Genomic DNA, 19737 nt, shown 5'->3' with positions numbered 1-19737 from the left:
AACTTCTTTTAGCGACCAGCCTTGATTTGCTGCTCCCAGTTATGAAAGGTAACACCTGTATGTAACCTGTAACTTCAGCTGCCCAAAGCCAGTATTTTAATGCAACTATATCCTGTCTCCAGTAACAGGAGTAAGAAAAGAAAAACTGGATAAGAACCAAGTTAGAAGGCCTTGTGTATTAAATAAAAGATGAGGGAGTTATGAACTGCAAAATCAGAGGGGAGAAAAAAAACACCTTACAAGTAGGCTTCCTTCACAGCAGTTTAGAAAGCAGCAGAAGTATTACAGCACTGAAGACTAGCAGGTGTTTTGCCACTTCAAAGGAGAGAAACTGGAAGGAGGAGGGTTTCTGGGGGAATGGTTCAAAGAGAATGAAGGGTTAGATAAGGCACATTCCAGGGAGAGACTCAGTTGTGGAAAACAATTATTCGTGATGCAGGTAAACTGTGAAAGCACTCTGCAGCTGAACTCTCCCCAAAGGGGCGATTTACAGGCAGAGGCAGGCGTATCGTCTCCCGCTGATGCTAATGCAGCAGCAGCTACTGGGAAGGACCACGTGTCATGCCAGGCCACGCAGGACCATCCTGCTGCAGAGTTGGAAGGCACAGAACTGCAACTAATTACAGGAAAAAAACATTCTCTTAGTGGTGCATCAAACTAAGTCTTGGACAATTCTGGCTATCTTGGCAGTACTCAGATGAGACTAAAAAGGTAGAATGGCATTTCAGGCAGTAATTACAAGAGAAAATACACTAAGAAACACCAGATAATGCTGCCAAGGGACACAGTTTTAAAGAGAATCAGCCAACAAATTGCTAGTGGTGCCTAACATCTATTTCCCTATTAGGGCAGTGCTGGGAGCCTTTTCTAGCTTAGGTCACACATTCATTCCCTTCACATGGCTCCCCTGCTTTCCATCTGAGCAACAACTCCAGTGCAACACCATCTTTTTTTGAAGAGCTGGAAAGCCTCTCACATACCAGTCACTAGGAAACACAAAAAAGCAGTTCTAAATCTGCAAAATTAAGGAATAAGTGGCCAATGCAATGACAAGGTAGCAGCAATACAAGGCCAAGGTCACAAAACTAATTCAATGACTCCAGTATGCTCTTTTCTTTCCTTCCTGCTGCCATTGTGAAATCCCACTTGTAATCAAGTTTCTCCTGCCTGTGTGGGTAGGAACACAGTGGAGTAGGAAAGATATTCCTGCTCCTGACCACTGCACTGTTCCCTCTGCCTGCAGTTAGGAAGAACAAATAAGTTGTTGGGTTTTAACTCCATGGCCTCCTCTAGAGATGTTTTGCTTGCATGGAACCAGCCTGTCTCATCTATGGCCCAAACTGCAAAAGTAGAAAGCATGAGCAACACCCATTTGCAAGTAAGAGCTCCATACATGCCAGAGGGCTAGGCACTCTCAAGCAGATGTATTAACACTTATGCACTCAGCATACAGTGTTTCTGCCTTGTACAACACAAATCTAGAAAGGTCAACAGGTAAAGAAATTACAGAAAGCAGCTGCTTAAAGGAACGTTAAGCGAGAGGCATCATCACAAGAAGAGGCAAGACTAGGATAAAAGCGATGGGCAACTAGGGAAAACTGAGGACAAACAGGTAGAACAACACAAGGAGCTGAATGATAAAGATAGGACAAGATGGCATTAGTGAAGGACAGGTGAAGCTTCTAGTCAGACCTGGACATCTCTCAGTCGAGAAGGGAGATGGAGGTGACAGGACATGCTGTTACTTACAGGGGGCATAGAACATCATCAGAAGAGGTCTGTCTTCCTTCTTCAGAAGCCTTCTCAATTCCTAGAGAACGAACCACAGAAAATAAAAACAAGCCTGTACACATGGATGCCTCATTATTTGTGTTACTACTTCAAAAAATTTAATATATGTATCCGTAGAATATAGGCTCATTTATTTGAGGGAAGAGGGGTCACCTTTTCTAACAGACAAGACTACTTTCTTCTCCTTGTTCAATTTTAATTTGAAAGAAGATGGCAAAATTTATTATAGATCTGAATATATGCTAAATATCCTAGACCAGTATCTTCACTGTTGAGATGTGGAAGTTGCATGGTTTGGTTCATTCTCACTGCAGGATCTCTGACTGGGAATTTTTTCTTCCCTGACTCATCCAAAAAGCCATACTCTAAAAAGTCAGACTCAATAATAAACAAAACAAGTTCAGTTTATACACTATGAAACCTTGCTGAAGGTATTAGAAGCCATGAAAAAAGATTTTTCAGTATCAGCATGATAGAGAAACCAGATGAAGTTTTCAAATTGAATGCAACCCTTGGAAGGCTTGTAATAGACTACAGAGGGTGAACATTAAAAATTAATCTTCCTACAAAAACTGAATGTCAAAATAACTGTTTCTAATATTAAAAATGAAAGCTAGAAAATTGAAAAGGCCTTTTATGAAATACCAGCTAGAGTCTAATCAATTAAAGTTTTAAAAATATACAGACTAAGAAACTAATACAAAAGACCAAGCTGATTATATTAGAAAGAATATAATGGGTAGCTCTATAGTGGCACTGGTTTTTTAAGGTAGTCTCATCATATTTGCTGCTTTCCCACTTAAAAATAAGAGGACGGTTACTGTACAAGGTTAAATCCCTGAAGATATGGATCCTGTTCCTTCCTGCTCCAGACAACTTCAGGTATATGAAGGAACCCAAGGTTTAACAACCACCTGCAGTTGCAAGAGCAGCATTTTACCTCCTACTGGCACCCTGCAGTGACTGCATCTTGCAAGCCGCTACACCCGAGACAAACAGGTCTCTTCTGCCACACAATCCACAATGCTTTGATACCTGCCATGTAGCTGCAGACTAATAGCATGACCACACATAGGGGAGAGGAAGGTGAGAAGCAGAACACTTTATAGTTACCACAATCCACATACTCTATCAAGTCACCTAAAACAGTTTGGGTGCGTTACACTTTCCTTCCTAAAAAAGGAAATAATGGTGCTTCACTAAGAGTTAACACAAACATAGACATTCCCTTCATCCCATGTATTTATAAAACACATACAACATCGATCCAGCTAATGTACCTTTTCACTGTCAACATGCACAACATCTTTGGCTTCGGGATCCTCCTCCCACAGTGGAGCGCCTTCTGGATCCTTGAGAAAGGCCACCATAGACTGTAACAAACAGGGGAAAAAGTTTTTAAAGCAAAACGAATGGAAACCATGAGACATTAAATCTCAAACTCATGCTGTCATGCAAACCCCATCCAATTAGCACGTTTGCTTTTCTGCGCATATATGCATCTGCTCTGATGCAGATGAACACAAATCTATTGCAGAACCAAGTCACACGTGTGTGCATTCCTTCCTCACAATTGATATCCCATTTCCACTATAAAACTGAGGAAAACAGTGTGGAAGTAGACCGATACACAAACAGTAGCTTCAAGAATCCTTCAGAGAGCCGTTTCAATGGTACTAGATACATAACGCTTCCATACCTACTTCCTGGCTTAGCAGGAAAGATTTCTCTTTATGTTGAGGTCAGGTTCCCATGCCCTTCACCATATCTGAGCAGCCTTTGAATCCAACAGGACTAGTTGGAGGGCCCACTGACACTCGCTGTGAGCAAAAGCAGTGAACGTCACACTTCAAAGATCAAACTGCTGCTTTGGTCAAAGGAAGAATAACCCACCAATAGTTTCCTCTATGACCCATCTACCTAGAAACTGTACTGAATGGGTATTAAGTAGGAGAGTAAGAAGTAAACATGACAAGAGAAGTGGGAAATACAAGAACCTAGGATTCAGCTTGTTGAATATGTAAGCTGCAAAGTACACATGCACACATACTTTATGACTGGTTTACCTGACTGACACACAACGAACAATCTGTTTCGGTAAACCAGATACCCTCTTTATCATAAGGAAATACTCTCTGATGGTTCTGATTTCAGCCTCTGCCTGACAGAAACTCCAGCCCTCCGAAGGCAATGAAATGCTCTCCATGGATTCCAGCAGAGTCACACTGCCCCTCATTCCAGCTGTACATGGAAGCACAGGCTTGATCACTGTTATCCTCAGACATTTGTGCTCTTGGAAACATACTACTTGGTATTCTGCGTTCATTCACCACACAGACTGATCCCATTTCTTCCTCTGTGGCATTGTTTGTAGCTAGGTGTCCACTCCAAGGCAGGATCTCTGCCACACCAGTAACATACCAAGGTCCACGAGGAGCTTCCTTCTATGTAACAGTGAGTGGATGCTGCTGCCACAGCACTAAGTGAACTTCCCTGGAGCTGGAGCATAGAAAAGCTTCACTGAGGCCTTTTTCAGCCCATGGCATATTTTGCCAAATCAGCTCGTGAGTGAAGAGCAGAGCTGAATATATACTATCACACACCAAGAGTATCTCTCTAAAAGCCTAGGTTTGTACTCCACCTTCTCAAGATCAGGTTAGCAGCACACCTAGTGACACATGCTGCTGAATGTCTCAGAGATGCTTTTGCCAGCTCTCTGCCTTTGGTGGGGCTGCTCTAGTAAAACATCCCAAAAACTTATCAACAGATAGTAGAGTTCAGCTCATTTTCTTGCATCTCAGTTGGTACTGCAAGGCTCAGGAGGATTCAGAGCTTACAGCAGGATCCATTTATTGCATTTATATTTCTGTCTACTTGCACAGCTAATATTGAAAAGATTTGTCTTATCACAAGAGGCAGCATATATTAGTAACTAGACAGCAAGCAAAGCACTTAATGTACACAGTAAGAAGACCTAAGGGGTGAGGTAGTAATGCAGGGACCACAAACACTTCAAGGAGAAGAAATTCGTTTTAATATGGCATTAGCAGAGAAAGGAGCTAGCTAGAGAAAAAAAAAAAAAAAACAAAAGTAGTAATTTATAATGGACTTACAGTTGCAAAAGCTCTAAAACTAGAGGCATTAACATCCCAAATGATGCTCTAAGAAGATTTGATAATACATGGGGAAAGGAGAGAACAGGACAAAGCAGCAGAGATGTTCTACATTTAGGAAAGCTACATCAAGCTCACTCTCAGTCTGCACAGACCTCAACTATACACTGGAGAGGAGGAGAGAGGGGTCCACATTTTAAACAGCTAATGAGTGCAATTGACTCTGCTAGTTTCAAGAATTCCTGCATGCCAAGTTCAGTCATGTAGAAACAGATGTGGTTAGAGGATGGTGCATTAAAGAGATTTAATTCATCCAGCCTCTTCCTCTCAGCCAAGACTGAAAAAATTAGATGTGTAATGTCTTCTGGCAGGAGCAGGCAGCATGTTGCCTTGCGCTCATTACTCCATGCAGTGAAGAGAATGTCTTGTGTGTCTTTAAATAGGAAAGACACCCCCGCCTGCCCCAGCCCCAAACAAATCACCTCCTTCTAATCACAGAAAAGCAGCGGTCCCCAGGCTGCTGGGTTAGACACCTGAGCAAGATCCAGGCCACAGCAATCCCCCACAGAATCAGCTATGCTCCTGTCCTGCCATGACATGGTCAGGACCCACTTTGACCCCATGGCACTGAGCCACGATGGACTGTAGCCCACTGCCCGAACCCCTGTGACAGCTTTGAACTTTAACCAGCAATTCAGTAGAGCACAGGGCATGGCTTCATCCAGCCTATGTTGCTAAAAGCAAGCAAGTTTTAACAGCATAATAGCTGGCTATCATATATGGACCTAGGTTTTAACCTGAAAAATACATACACACACAAACACATCCCTGTACTTTTCACTCCTTTGAAGTATAATGCAGTAGGGATGCTAATAAAAAGGCCTCCCTTGATTTCATACACATACACCTAGTAAGAGCAAACTTGAAAAGGATTCAGTTTAGAGCACAACCAATTTACTGGGTTAGTCTATTCCGTTTGCTAGTACTGAGCAGATTTGTACTTCAATGAGTTTTCTCCATTTTAGAAGGCAAGTAAAACTCTGCCTGTACTTTATCCTCCAGAAGAGGTTTCATCATGTAATAAACAAAGTCTGGATACTAGCCTTAAGGCACTATTGAGGATTAGGACATGGTGTGGCTAAAGCAACATATGAACAGACCTATCAGTTAAGGTCAAAGATTGATCTATGCTTAAGTCTCCAACAGCAGCTGACTACAGATACTTGGGGGGGAGGGGGTGGGGAACTACACTAGTACCATTCTTAAATAGCATACACTGGTATATGCTCTCAATTGCTAGCAAAAAGTAATTCAGTTTATGAACTCTGCACCAGCTGTTGTATTTGGACCTCTGTGCTTGCTAACTGCCAATCGATCTATCCTTTATGACTACCTAAAACTGTTTTTAAGACTCCTAAATTCTTGGCTTTCACAACACATAGCTGTAAGTTCCACAAGTTTGGGTTTTTTTTCAAACACTGTATAGTCATTTGTTTCAAACTGGCTGTCCCAAAACACCACTGCACCCAAATTGGGGGGGGGGGGGGGGGGGGGGGGGAAGGTAATCGTTTCCTTTTTCAAGCTACTCAGAGTTATACAAATATCTACCAATCTCTTCCAGTTGTCCCTTTTTCCAAGCCCAAGAATCTTCACGTACATATTCAGGCCACCTGCACCATCTGATCATCCTTCTGCAATACTTTTACACCTTTCACTTGATGGGGCAACCAGAATAATTTACAAAACACGAGATGAAAGAACCCAATGGACTCAAATGGTGGTATAACACTTCCTATTCCCTTCTCTGTTCCTTTCCTAATCATTTGACTTTTATTTCCAAGCCAACTGCTGCCCTGACTGGTAATCCAAACCCCATTACAACAGTATGCATTACTCCAGCACAGCTGGAGCGGTGTTCTTTCCTTCCCTCTCACGTTCATTACCCTACAAGTTCCTACTTTCATATTGACAAACCACTTGGTATTGTGAGAACCTAAGCCCTTCTGCAAAGACTAGGAAATACTTTTTGAAAACTACTCCTAACAGTTTTGCACCACTGAGATTTGTTATCTTGCAGTCCATCTCTCTTTACCAAATAGCCCAAACAGCTTAGATCCTAGCACAGGTCTCAGCAGCAGGAGGTTCTGACTGCTAACTAACTTCCCCTCACTGTGAACACTGGAATATGCTTTATTCCTCATTTTTCTAACAGTAAACCCACAAGGGCATCTCTGCTAATTACATAAGGATTTAGTTACTTTAAGATATTAAAAGCTTTTCTTAAAAAACCAAGTACACTATCAGCTGGATCAGCCACATCTATTAAATTGCCGATTACTTCCGAAGAATCCTTTTACAATTCTTCAAAACTGTGTCCATCATTCTCCAAAATGTCATACATATATTAATATATGTCTACTGGATGCCTGGAAAGAAGATCCAAGTTTTATTACCACTAGCTTGCTGAATCATGTGAAACAAATCCTTTAATCTCCCTGTTCTTCAGTGTGTCCACCTGTCCGTAAAATAACTATGATACCCTACATAATTGTGTTGCTCTGCTGCTCGCTGTTTGTAATGTACTAGGAGACTCCTGACAAACACAGCTGAGAGAGAAACAAGGGTCACCACCTCAACACAAGAAAACAGGGAGAAGTGGTACAGAGGGAGAAATACAGAAATTATTCAGGCAGCTGTGAGCAGAAGAACAAGTAAACACTCAGCTGAGTTATTTAACCACTGCCCAGCTCTGATACAGTGTCCAACCTGTAAATCATTAGCAGCTGGTTTCACAGGGGCAGTTAAATGAAGAAAGACTGGAGCTCTTAGAGTGAGTGAGCTTCAAAATCCATCTTCCAGTCATACTGGAATCCCACATCCCTGTCCACAGGATGCTGCTTCCTTCTCTCCAGCTGCCAGGGCAAAGGGGAAGGGGGAAATGCTCATAACAAAACAGCCACTGAAGGAATAAACGGTATGGTTCCTCTTGTGCTATGATTGCCTCTCAGCCCAACGCCCCCTGGGGCTCTGCAGATGCTTTCCGATCTGATCTGTAAGACAGAGTCACAGCACTAATTCCTGGTTGCAGCACTTTATGGAGGGCAGGAAAGACACGTGCATTGCATTGTTCAAATCACCCAAACATAACAAGTCTCCCTTGACCCAATCACCCACCAAGAGGGAAAAAAATTCACCAGGTACATTTCTTCACTAAGTACAGAAGGAGTTTCAGGAACCTGCTGATTAGGCTGGGTATCTAATATTGTCCTTCCTAGCGCCAGGCAAGATTTCTGCTGCAGGAGATGGGAAGATACGTGGTCCTTCTCGTCCCACCTCAGAAAAATCCTGCATGCAACCCTAAATACAGGCTGAATGGATGACCCAAGCCAGGGTGCGCTTCCAAGACAGTCCCCTCATCAGTCCCCCACAACTCTGGCTGTAAAAGGAAGGTCTGGAACAAGTGCGCTTCGGAACAGCCACTCTGACAGACCTTGGGTTCATGTAGCATCTCACACAGGCTTTCCTCCACCCCAGGCAAAACCCCTGAACGAGCCAGAAAAGGGAAGAAAATGTAACAACGTCAGCCTGGGGTGATATCATCAAGCCTCCACGAGACTGGTGATGGTGCAAAGCCCTGGTAGGCTGGAGGAGAAATGGGAACTGGGCATCAGAGCTGGACAGAAGTCATTTTTGGAAACCAAGTCATTGCAGGGCTGCAGCCTCACGTAAGAATACTCTCAGCGCTTCACCAGAGCTTTGCAGAGGAAGGCTGCACACTTTCGGTCTGCTTGTAGTGTTTTTAGTCCACCATTTCCACCATCATTACGATTTACATATTCAGTTCATGTTTCATGTCTTTTTCCTTCCATTGCACTCACAGAATGTTGCTTTCTGTTGCCCTGTGTCAATGTTTGCAGGAGAAGGAAGGTCATTTAATCCCTGCTGTACTCAGGGCACATCCATAGGAACTGTAGTTCCATAACCCAATAATAGATAAGGCCACTCAGCTCTCTTTACAGTTTGTAAATACACAATCTAAAAACCTCAGAGAACTTATCAAAATGCCATATCAACTAATACTTTTAGTTATACCACCATTAACAGCACCTTGTAATTAAACAAACAAAATCCTTGTTTGTTACCAGCCTGCAAGTTAATTCACAATTTACATTACAGTTCAATATGGGTTAAATCTTTTTAATAATAAACAATTTTCCTGGATCTGTGAGTTGGCAGACACACACGCAAAAACCTTTAGGTCATTCTGACAGCTGTTTATGAAGATTAACCCCCTCCCTTTCATGCCTACAGCATGAAAAAGTACCAACACCTGTTTTTAATCCACAAGTGTCTCCCACCATATTTAACAAAAGCAAAAGAATAATAATCAAATATTTAAATGTACCTTCAATGTGACTGCTCTGTTATATTCAGTATGAAACGCACCGTCCCTGTTGAACAAGGAGTGAGGAATAGTGTTAACTTACAGTAACATTGCTGGAAATTATACAGCTGCTCTTCCTCACTTCTCACTAACCAAGCAGTATTACCCTACTGAAACCACAGAAGTAAGCAGAATTTACAGTACAGTAATTTAAGGGGGTGGGGAAGAAAAGAAGGAAAAAGGGAGGGTGCAAAACAAAGCGTAAAGCAAACAGGTTACTAGTAAATAATTTCCTCTCTGACACTTTAACAAGAATATTTACTAAGGCATGATCTTTGGAGATGGAGATGCAGCTGCTTGCTGTCTCGTGCACTTAACAGTACTCCCACGCCTATTATTTCCAGGAAGAAAATCTCTTGCTGTCTCACTACACTTGCCTTTCTCCACTTACTTTATTAAGTACTATATCAAGTCAGAAGAGCAAACACAGAATGAAGTGACTTGCCCAAGGCACATGCCAGCGGGCACGTGACAGAGAAAGTGAGAGCTCAAGTCTCAAGCATCAGCCCTGTGTGCTGGGTAGTTTTAGTCCACGGGGCATCTCTCTCCTAGGCCCCGCTCGTGCTTTTAGTGTACTCTATTCAACAGTAGAATAAATTTATCTCAACTTCTATCACAACACATGCCTGCAAACTGAAGAAGCAGCAATCAATTTCACATGTCAAAGGATAAGTTGTTTTTATGCTGCAGCAGTATGGAGCTGCAAGGAGAACGAATGGTCCTAACATGGACATCAACAATTAGGAACTAGAAATCCCAGACCAGCACTCACTTATAATGGAGTAATTCCACTCCTTTCTCCTTTGAATTTGGATCTACTTTCATCTTCTTGCATAATTTTCGGCTTTCAGTATCACTGCAAAAAACACATATTGGAAGAAAAATGGTTACAAGAAAGGAAATCAAATGCATTCAGTTCTGAAAACTCATTGCTGTGCTCCCTCATCAGCTATTAGTTGCAACTAACAGTAATTTGGAAGCTGTTCAGCTAAGTTTGTGGGACAAGCATTGCAGAAAGCTGCATTAGCCAATTTAATTTCTCAGTTTGCTTAGTCAGGACACAGTGAACTGTGTTAAAACCACATTCCAAAGCTAGGCCCTAACCAGTAGAAAAACAACCTATCTACCACATCCAAATACCTCAGCAGACCTTTCTGTTCACAGGATCAAAAGAAAATTTATTAAGTTTTCAAGACCATGCTATTGTTAGGTCAATATAGGTGGTCAAAAAAGCACTGTTTGTGGGGGGCGGGGGGGGGGGGGGGGGGGGGGAAGAAAGTGCAGGTCAGCTTTTATATCTGGCAGAAGATAACTCAAAACCCAAAAGAAATGTCTTCATGGTATCTCCAACCTCAGATCAAAAGTGGCTAGCCTTAAGGTCCTGCAGAAAACAAAACCCATTTCAATTCTTTGAGCCTCAAGCCCTGCAACCCCAATTGTTCTAGATATGAGGGGTGTGTTCTGGAGCCAAACCTGACAAGTGGAGGTAAAGACCATCTGCCACAGCTCTGGAAAGAGAAGGCATGGATCAGCAGACAGACCTGCTGGAGGTGGTTTTCAAACGGAATGACAGTGAATCACTTCCAGCAATTAGGCTGAATTGAAGAAAAGAGAAGGGTCATGGGAGAAAACTGCATATACGTTTGCTTAGGTGGGCAGACAAAGGGTCTTCATGTTCTAACTGCTGCCCTAAGCAACGTACAAGTGAAGCTATAAGGATACTCCCAGCTGAAGTGAATATGAAGTTAGCCAAAGACCTGGGGAGATGAGTGAAACAGTACAACTACAAAGAAGAGGATGATTCACATTGACAAGACTATTCTTTGCATTGATAAACAGCAAGATTAAAAACCTTGGAAACTTGTTCCCAGCAGAGGACAACCTGTACCCTTTTACACAGATAAATCAATTTAGAAAATGAAAACACTGAAAACCTATCAAGTTTAAACTGAGTACAGACACCAAGATGCAAGGGTTGCAAATGCCCCACCGAATTAAGTGCCAGCACTGGTGCTAATTCTCCCAACATTCTCCAGCTGCCTTTCTGCAAATGTGAGGAACAACAAACAGTAAATTTGTAACATGCTGCAGATGAGAGCACACCTTTGTGGAAACTTCCCAAATGCTTACTATTGATGGAAATGAGGAGGGCTGTGCTAGGGACACATGCATCAAAATCAGAATATTATGCTGAGCATTTTAAGAAACTAACAAAGCATGCAACTATCTCACCAAAAAGGAGCACCTGTAATCCCAATTGTTTAGCAGCATGTTTATCTGAAGACTCTTACCAAATTCATGTCAATTCTGCATTTTCAGATCATAGCCAAAGCTAGTCACTGTAACCTGTAAACACTTTCTTTGCTTCTCCAGGAGGCTGGAGATCCGAGTCTGAGAATAAAGTAATTTTCCTGCTGTCTGCTTCACCTTTGTTTTCCCTAGACTGCAGTGGAAGGTGGAGCTAAAACATGTCACCTGTTCACTGATTAACATGAAAATGTCTCCTTGCAACAAAACTAGATTACAAAACAAATTGACTGGATTTGGAGTTTTGCTGAAAAGCTGGCTTGCCACGTAGAGTTTGTATAGAAAGTCTGCAGCAACATCAAACCCAGGGGCCAGAAACACCCTATCTTCTCTCACCTGTAGTCCTGCAATGGTTACATGGCCTAAGGAGGCACCCGTTTCAGATCATCCTCCCATCTTACCCCAGACAGATCTAGAGACATGAAGAAGCCCTTGTGGCCCAGCTGGAGCTGACTGCCCCACAGTTAACTAAAGTCAGCCTGCACCACAGTCAACATCTGTAAATACTGTTCCAGACACTTCCAAATGTTTCCAGGACACACATATATTTGTGGCCATCTCAGCCTTGCCAAGACAAATGTTAGGTGGTTGACGTGAACAAGTGTAATGCTGAAATCTACCTCCAGCAACAGGGTCTGTCAACCCCCCGAGCGAGATGTGCTGACAATTGTTCTGGCATCAGCAGAAGACCAAAATGGGTATAAAGACAATTCTGTTGCCAGTTCTACCACTGATTTGGTGCAACTTCAAACCATGTGGTGAAAAAAAGTGTAGTTTTTCCTTATGTGTCATTTAGGGATCGAGATACTCATCTTAGAAAAATTCTGCAAGATTTAGAGTGGAAAAAGGCTACAAAACATAACTACTCAGATGTACCTGTGAGCAAGCAGCTAGCAACTCCTACCAATTCATTTTCTGTTTGCATGACTTCCTATTAAAAAAAAAAAAAGAATGATAAGAACAGCTGTTTCATCGGAAGGAAACAGGATCTAAGTCTGCCCTGATTTCAGGATTGCTCCATTTGTAAAGATTCACATAGCTGCCTGAATGCACATCCATTATCACAGGAAAGAGAGCAGCAGTTTGCTCCAGTATGTCTCTTACTATTTAGTGGGCAGATTCTCTGCACCACTGCATTGGGAGTTTAGTCTGTTTATGAAGCTATCTGCACTGAAGCAAGAGATTGAAGAGGAGCAAATTCCCAGAATAAGAAATGTCTGAACATGTATCAGTAATTTTTTCATGCATCAGTGCAGATTTTTACACATGCCAGACCCACCAGCTCAGATGCTATACTAACAATTGTTTGGAAAAGGCAGAAAAGGAGATAGGCAGAGATGGACCTGTTCTGCTTTTCCTTCTCCTTTCACTTACAGTCAAAAATAACCTGCAAAGAGCAACCTGCTCTGATATCACTTGGTAATGACCACTATCCTTAACAAAAGTAAATATCAACACAGATGCAGTCTCTGCTCTGGTATTTGTCTCATTTGGATCTCAGCCAACAGCCTCTTTCTGAAGATGAGCTCCTCAACTCTCACATGGGAGAGGGTAATTAGGACTCCAGTTCTTGCAATTTAATTGCACCACTTGAAGAGACAGTGTAAGAGTTTCTTATAAAGACTAAGAAAAAAAGGAGAAAAAACAACAAAACCCCAAAACCTAAAATGCCAGACACCACCCCCAACATCAGCACTCTACCACCAAGGCCAAGACACTCCAGACAAGGCACCAGGCTCAGGAAATACTGGTTTGAGGATGAGGTCAGTAATGTGCCCCCAGCAGGCACGCTTAGCTGCCTCTTGGCATTTCTGTCCAGAGCAATTTGAACCCTCACAGAAGGGACTCCTGCTTTGCCTGCAGGCAGTCCAACAAATCATCCAGCTTTATCTCTGTGGAAAATCATCCAAAACATCAATCTATTTGCAATACCAGAAAGGACCTAACCAGCAGCTGTCTATGTGGTAAAAAGATCAAACCTTAAGCAGCAGGATGACAGGGTTTCCTTCCAACCCCACAGGCATGCTCCCCATGCTCCCCCTTCCTGCAAGACCAAGCCAGGCTCCAAAACACTCCTTTGCTGGAAAAGCAAAGGCATACGGCAGCTGGGTAAGAGAACAGTAAAATGAAAGATCCAAGTTGACCTAACTAAGCAAGAAGTCTAAATAACAACAAAGACAGTGTGCATCACAGGAAAACTTCACTCTTTCCCATTCACATCCTCGTCTCCTCTCTACTGGGAGACACTTCTGTCATTTGGGGTTATGATGGAATTGGCAGGAAACCTGACTAGGGCACTCCCGGTAAACCTCTGGGGTCCCTTGTCAACATCAGCATGCATGAATAATCACTTTGCACAGGCAGCCAGCTGTTACAGGGCAGGAGGAGGGCGAGGGGATTTTGAAGGAGATCTGACCTCCTTTGGCTCACCATCAGCAAAGCGAGCACCTGAAGGGGATGTGCCACAGGCGCTCCTCAGGAGCAGTGCAGGATGCTCTGCCTGTGCAGGGCTGCCCACAGGTCTGGCAGCTTGTGGTCGTAAGGAGGGAGAAGCAGCGAGAAGCAGCGAGAGATACTGATGGCAGTCCCCAGTGGCAGGAGCAACCCAAAGGCTTTTGCAGCAACGTGTCAAGGTAATTTGGAGGACAGAGGACAATGCTAGACAGGACGAGCACAAAATAAGATCCAGGAGTTTGGCTACAGTAAGTCCACATAGGTTCTAAAAACAAGTCCCAGCTGGATGGATCCCGAGTAAGAAACAGTGCATGGACATGGCAGTGCAAAACACCCTCCTCCTCAGGGCAAATTCAAGTGTTGTGCTGGCAGGTCCTGAAGGCAGCAGGGTAAGACTGAAGATCTCATGAGCACAAGTAAGGTCTTCTGCAGCTCCCTAATTATTGCCCTTATCACTTAATGCTGCCCATTGGCTTCTCATTGAGAGGAGCAAACAGCACTACAACCACATCAGCCTCGGGGGAGGAAGGACCTAGAACAACTGTCAAATCCCCTCTCGGGAAATGGCAAAAAACGGCCATCCAAAAAAAGCTCACATCTCCAGTTCCCGATGCAATAGCAGCACATGCAAATGCTGCTTGGCCACACTAGTCGATACCACAGTGCTGGCATCTACAAACACTTTGCAAAGCAGACTGGACCCAGCCACCTTTTTTATCTGTACCTACAGTGTTGCCAGGCACAAGAGAAGTAACTGATAAAAACACTGATAGCACCAATTTAAATAACGAGGTCAGTAAAACTGCCTGGCACAAAAATTATCTCACTCCTCTATCAGCATATCATGCAACCACATGTGAACCACAGACCTCACAATCTGTAAACTGATTTTATATCTTCTATCTGTATGTTCCTCTAGCTGAAACAGGGCTCAGCAATTGACATAAGTTATGCTTCAGCAGCCCCTTATACCACAGTTGTCCCTGAAGGCCCCAACACAATGGAGGCTCTGTTGTATCAGTGGCTGTACAGACAAACACCATCACTGTCCCAACAGCTGGAAGAGACAGGACTGAGCAGGTAAGGAAAAGGAACAGGCTCTGAGAACAGGGCAATATGGCAGAGCAGAAACAGCGCTGCCTACCAAGCAAGCCTCCCCCCAACACTGGAAAGAGCTCTGGAAGGTGCCTGTCAGAGATGTCATCCTGTTACCAGCACACTCTTTCATTATTGTCTCTGTTATGTTATGATGAAAACCATCGTAAAGAGAACGACCCCAGTTGTAACTTCAGGGAAGTGCAACTGCAATTTCAGACCACCCTCAGAAGTGAATTATCAGACAGGGTTTCCCAGCCCAATGCACAGCCTCCGCGATGCTTTCTGGCCACTTTCCATAGAATACCCTCTCCAGACAATGGACTGATGAACATCCTGAGAAAACATGGAGTTGAGATCCTGCCAAACAACTAATTGAGCTCGTGACCCAAAAAAGCAACAAAAGGGGTGTCAATGCCAGAAATTTCTTCAAGCCACCTAAAGATAAAAAGCACATTTGCACTGGCAAACCTAATCTTAAAGAGTCATTAACAGTCAGCTGTAGTTAGATGTGCTTCTTCAAGATTTTGAAATAAAAAATGCAATTCATTAGGCATTGTTGGAGACAATATGGGATTTTGACCACGCTCCTTGCAGTTATCAGTCCCACCCTCCAACAGGAACTGTGTGATCCATTCACACTACAGCAGTTTGCATACTTTACTGACGAAGCAAAAACAGACCAACCCCCTGCAAAACTCTACTCCTCTCAGGCTACAGGCACTGCCTCCCCATCATCCTCGCTCCTCCCTCCCAGCCCAGGGTGGCAGCTTGCACAACTGCAGCTGTTGAAATAAGTAACATTTGTAAGGTTCCTCATATTGTCTCTGACGTTCCTCTACTGATTCTCCAACGAACCAGACTTTTCTGCATTACTCTCAAGACAGATCTGAAATCAGAGAAGAAAAAAGATTTTAAAAATAAAATAAAATAAAATCACTCCTCAAACCATCAGCCTAGCTTGCAAGAGCACTTCAAAGAGCTGTACTAAGCTGCCGCTGGATGGTAATGGTTCACATCTACTCGAACAGAAAGCCCAAACACAGCTCTCCGTGCAGACAGGCACTTTGATACCATGCTCCTGAGAGGGGTTTAAGAACCTGCAGACACAGGTTCTTAAATAGCCACAGGACCCAGGAGAGACGGACACAGAAATGATCAGCACAGAAAGCTTAAAACAAGATTTGTCTTTGAAAACAAAGCAATATTTTGCCACCATTCTAGGATCCTGATGGAAATTATCTTATAAAAGGAGTAACAATAGCAACAGGTTTCCATAGCAGAGAACAAATGAGCCGCTCAAACAATGAAGCGGATGAAAAGCTTGAACCTTTTAAGGGATGGGGGAGCATGAAAACCAAAACGTTCAGAAAACATACTGCTGGGAAGAATGAAAGATTCGGATTAGCAGGCTGACAGGAAAGAGTCTCATCAGAATCTAGGGCCTGATTTTACCTCCCAGAATGCAGCAAAAATCCTCCATGACCCACAAGGCAATCGCAGCCTTCTGCTCCAAACACTCCCCTGGAACGTGCCAGGAATGCAAACAGAATAATCCGTGTGCTGTAGAGACCCAGCACCACTTGTCACCCAATACAAACGACTCCCTGTGCCTATTAGTCAATTAGAGAGGCCAGGAATCTATAGGAATGAGATTAAAAAGAAGTATTTTCCAAAAATTAAAGCCCATGAGATTAATTCTCACTGCAAGCAATAGCAAGCCAAAGAGCAAAGAGAAACTCCAGACAAAAAGGTAACAGGTATTGTCAAGCAAAAACAATTAAGGGAAAAAATTACAAGCTCGAGCCCTGCAGAAAGTCAAGAAGTTATAATGAGTGGTACTTTCCATGGAAATATAAATTAGTAAAAGGCACTCAGCAGCCCACATACCTGCACAGAAATAAGGTGAACACATTTCACAGGAGCTACCAAAGGCTTTGCAGGAGCTTCTAGAAATTTCGCACTTGAACTCTTTTTGCAAAGCAGCTGCTTTCCTCATCGGACTCATCCAGACCCTCTAACTCACACCCTGGTACAAAGGAACACTTCCTAACCTGGGATGTGAGACAACTACCACTTTGCCTTTGAGTTCACACTAATCTAAGAGCCCCACAAAAGCAGGTTTTGAATGTATCATCCACGGGGCACATGGATGCTGCAGCATATTGTACTGTTCCCTTGGAACCTGTTTATGACCTTTAGCTGCACTATGGGCCTGGAGAGGATGCTAGAGGATGTTTTAAATTAGGTACTGAATGCATAAAGAGGAGGCAACTTGACATTAAATCTTAGCTGGCTTACTTTTCATTTTAGTCTGAAAAGCAGCAAGGTTGAAGATTCACCGTTAATGAGCAATTCTAGGCAAAGCCCATGGAATACACATGGTTAGGATGAAAAAAAAGAGGCATGAGCCGAGGCATGCACACCCAAGCATTACAGTGGATTTTAGTTAAATGCTCTGTACTTCTGAATTAATGCAATATACCAAACTTAACAGGTTTAAGAAAGGAACTGAGAGCTTACTTAAGAAAGGATACTTTTTTTTTCCAGACTGGAATAGCACTTCCTGCATGGTCACTCTTACAGGAAAATAAAAACGCTTTAATGTGAATTAGCATTAACTGTGCAGACAGGTTATAGTAGAGACAGAAGGAAGACGCTGAAAATCCATGCTGCAAATGCACAGTTTGTCCATATAAATCACATCCACACAACCACCACGTTGTCAGTGTAACTACACTTGCAAAGTGTTCCTGATGAACACCCAGCTTACCTCCCCTGGCCCAGCTGCAAACAGAGCCCCTGCTACCACCTAACTTTATGCATTACCCACTCCTGAGCTGTCCTTCACTTTCAAGGCAACTGTAGAAGGTGGCAGAAATCCCAGACACTGCAAATCTACTCAGATGGAAGAGGTCTCATCAGTGCAGCATTCCTTTCTTCTTCCTTTTTTCTCTCTCTATTAGATCTGGTCATTTTTATTTGCAATTTCAAAGCTTTTCATCAGGTTTAAAATTCAACTACAAGGAAGGAAGATGAGTAGACTTATTCTCTTAAATAAATCCTACTTCTGATCAGCTTTATAGGAGTGAAGATAAAAACTAAAGAGCAAAATGACACTTAATACCATCTGTACCAGCAGCCTTATTTCTGAAATTCCTCCCTGCTATTTCAAGGCATTAAACAAATTCATTTATGATTCTGTGTCTGGGAGAAGCCTTTCTGTATCAAAGTACTAGGAAATCAGAAATCTGGGAAGGAAGATTTCATCTAAAGGGCAGATAAACACAGAAATTGGGGGAAACCCCAGAAAAAGACTCATTAGATTTGGCTCTCTTGCGAACCAGCACATGTTTAGATGCATAGCCTTGAAAGGGCCGCTTTACCAACCAAATTACGGTCTTACCTTATGCTAAGTGTCATGGGATTGAAACAATAACAAGTAATAATTGGGGATGGGGACTACATGAACGATGCGCTGGACAAACAAAAGGGACTACAAGAATGACACAATAAAAGCAGAAAAAGTGGGACTAAAACCAACCAATAATTAGTCAGACATTTTAACCAGATGGCATTTCCTCTTCTAGCAGTCTGATGTGCTAAAGCCAAGCACACGCGCTATGACAGCAGATGGAAATCACACAGCTGTGTTTATGTTTGGGACCTACAGTAAAGGGAACCATGCAAGTTTGAGCAAAGAATAGTCGGCTAGAGCCAAAGAAATGGATGCTTTCTTGAAAATAATGAGTCCACAATTGGGCAGGAGTTACAGTCATCAAAAAATTCAAGACAATTCAGTAACAGGAAATCCCAGAAGCATTCACTAAATCACATTCAGGATGGAAAGGGCTGGTTTCAACCTCTTCTGCCACCTCCTCAAAGCTGCACCTGGCCACAATGCATCTTACAATCTGCCAAACATTTTCTTCTCTTCAACAAAGCCAATTCACTTTCTTTCCACTTCACCCAAATTAGTTACACTCTTCCAAGTAACATTAGTCCTTGGTCACCCCATCATCTATCACAAAACCTACTCAAGAAGGCTACAGCGTAACTTTATTATTCTTCAAATCCAGATCTTGGGGCATCACGAAGTGGGACTGGTGCTTTCTCTGCTTTGAAGACAAGCAAGAAAAATTCTGTCTTTCACTCAAGCAGTAATTCCATCTTACTGTGTCCCCAAGCACATCTTGTACCTTTTACTTGCCACCACAAGGCTTTGCCAAGAGTTTTATTTTTCACAAAACTCCTCTTTTACTTGACCACATCAATGCTCACCTCCAGTTGGCATCTCCCCAAACCCAGGTCCCAAAACACTTGCTCATAAGACAACTGATCCATGTCTCCAGGACACACTGAAGATTTGCCAACCCGCAATGCCACGCTCTATCCCTGATACGTGCATCTTACTAGGCATGATTTATTCAATATTCTGTTGTCTCTCACACCATCACTCATTCAGTATCAAACACCTCAGCAAGGTCTTTCCAATTAAAACATGGAAAGGCTAAAATAAAATGTATTTTTGTC

General features: G+C 42.9%; 1 protein-coding gene across 1 annotated transcript in view; it reads right to left on the bottom strand.

Moving 5' to 3' along the window:
* Positions 1-19737, bottom strand: part of PDIA5 (protein disulfide isomerase family A member 5) — a 103018-nt gene that overhangs the window by 64285 nt on the left and 18996 nt on the right. The window contains exons 4-7 of the mRNA XM_080399768.1: positions 10121-10204; positions 9310-9355; positions 3072-3164; positions 1750-1810 (exon numbers count right to left, since the gene is read on the bottom strand). Coding sequence (XP_080255894.1) covers positions 1750-1810; positions 3072-3164; positions 9310-9355; positions 10121-10204 — 284 coding nt within the window. The remainder of the gene's footprint in view (positions 1-1749; positions 1811-3071; positions 3165-9309; positions 9356-10120; positions 10205-19737) is intronic.

Source organism: Falco punctatus (assembly GCF_963210335.1).
Source record: "Falco punctatus genome assembly, chromosome: 8".
Lineage (NCBI taxonomy): Eukaryota > Metazoa > Chordata > Aves > Falconiformes > Falconidae > Falco > Falco punctatus.
Note: the sequence above shows the minus strand (reverse complement) of the source record. Positions and strands in the feature narration are given on the sequence as shown.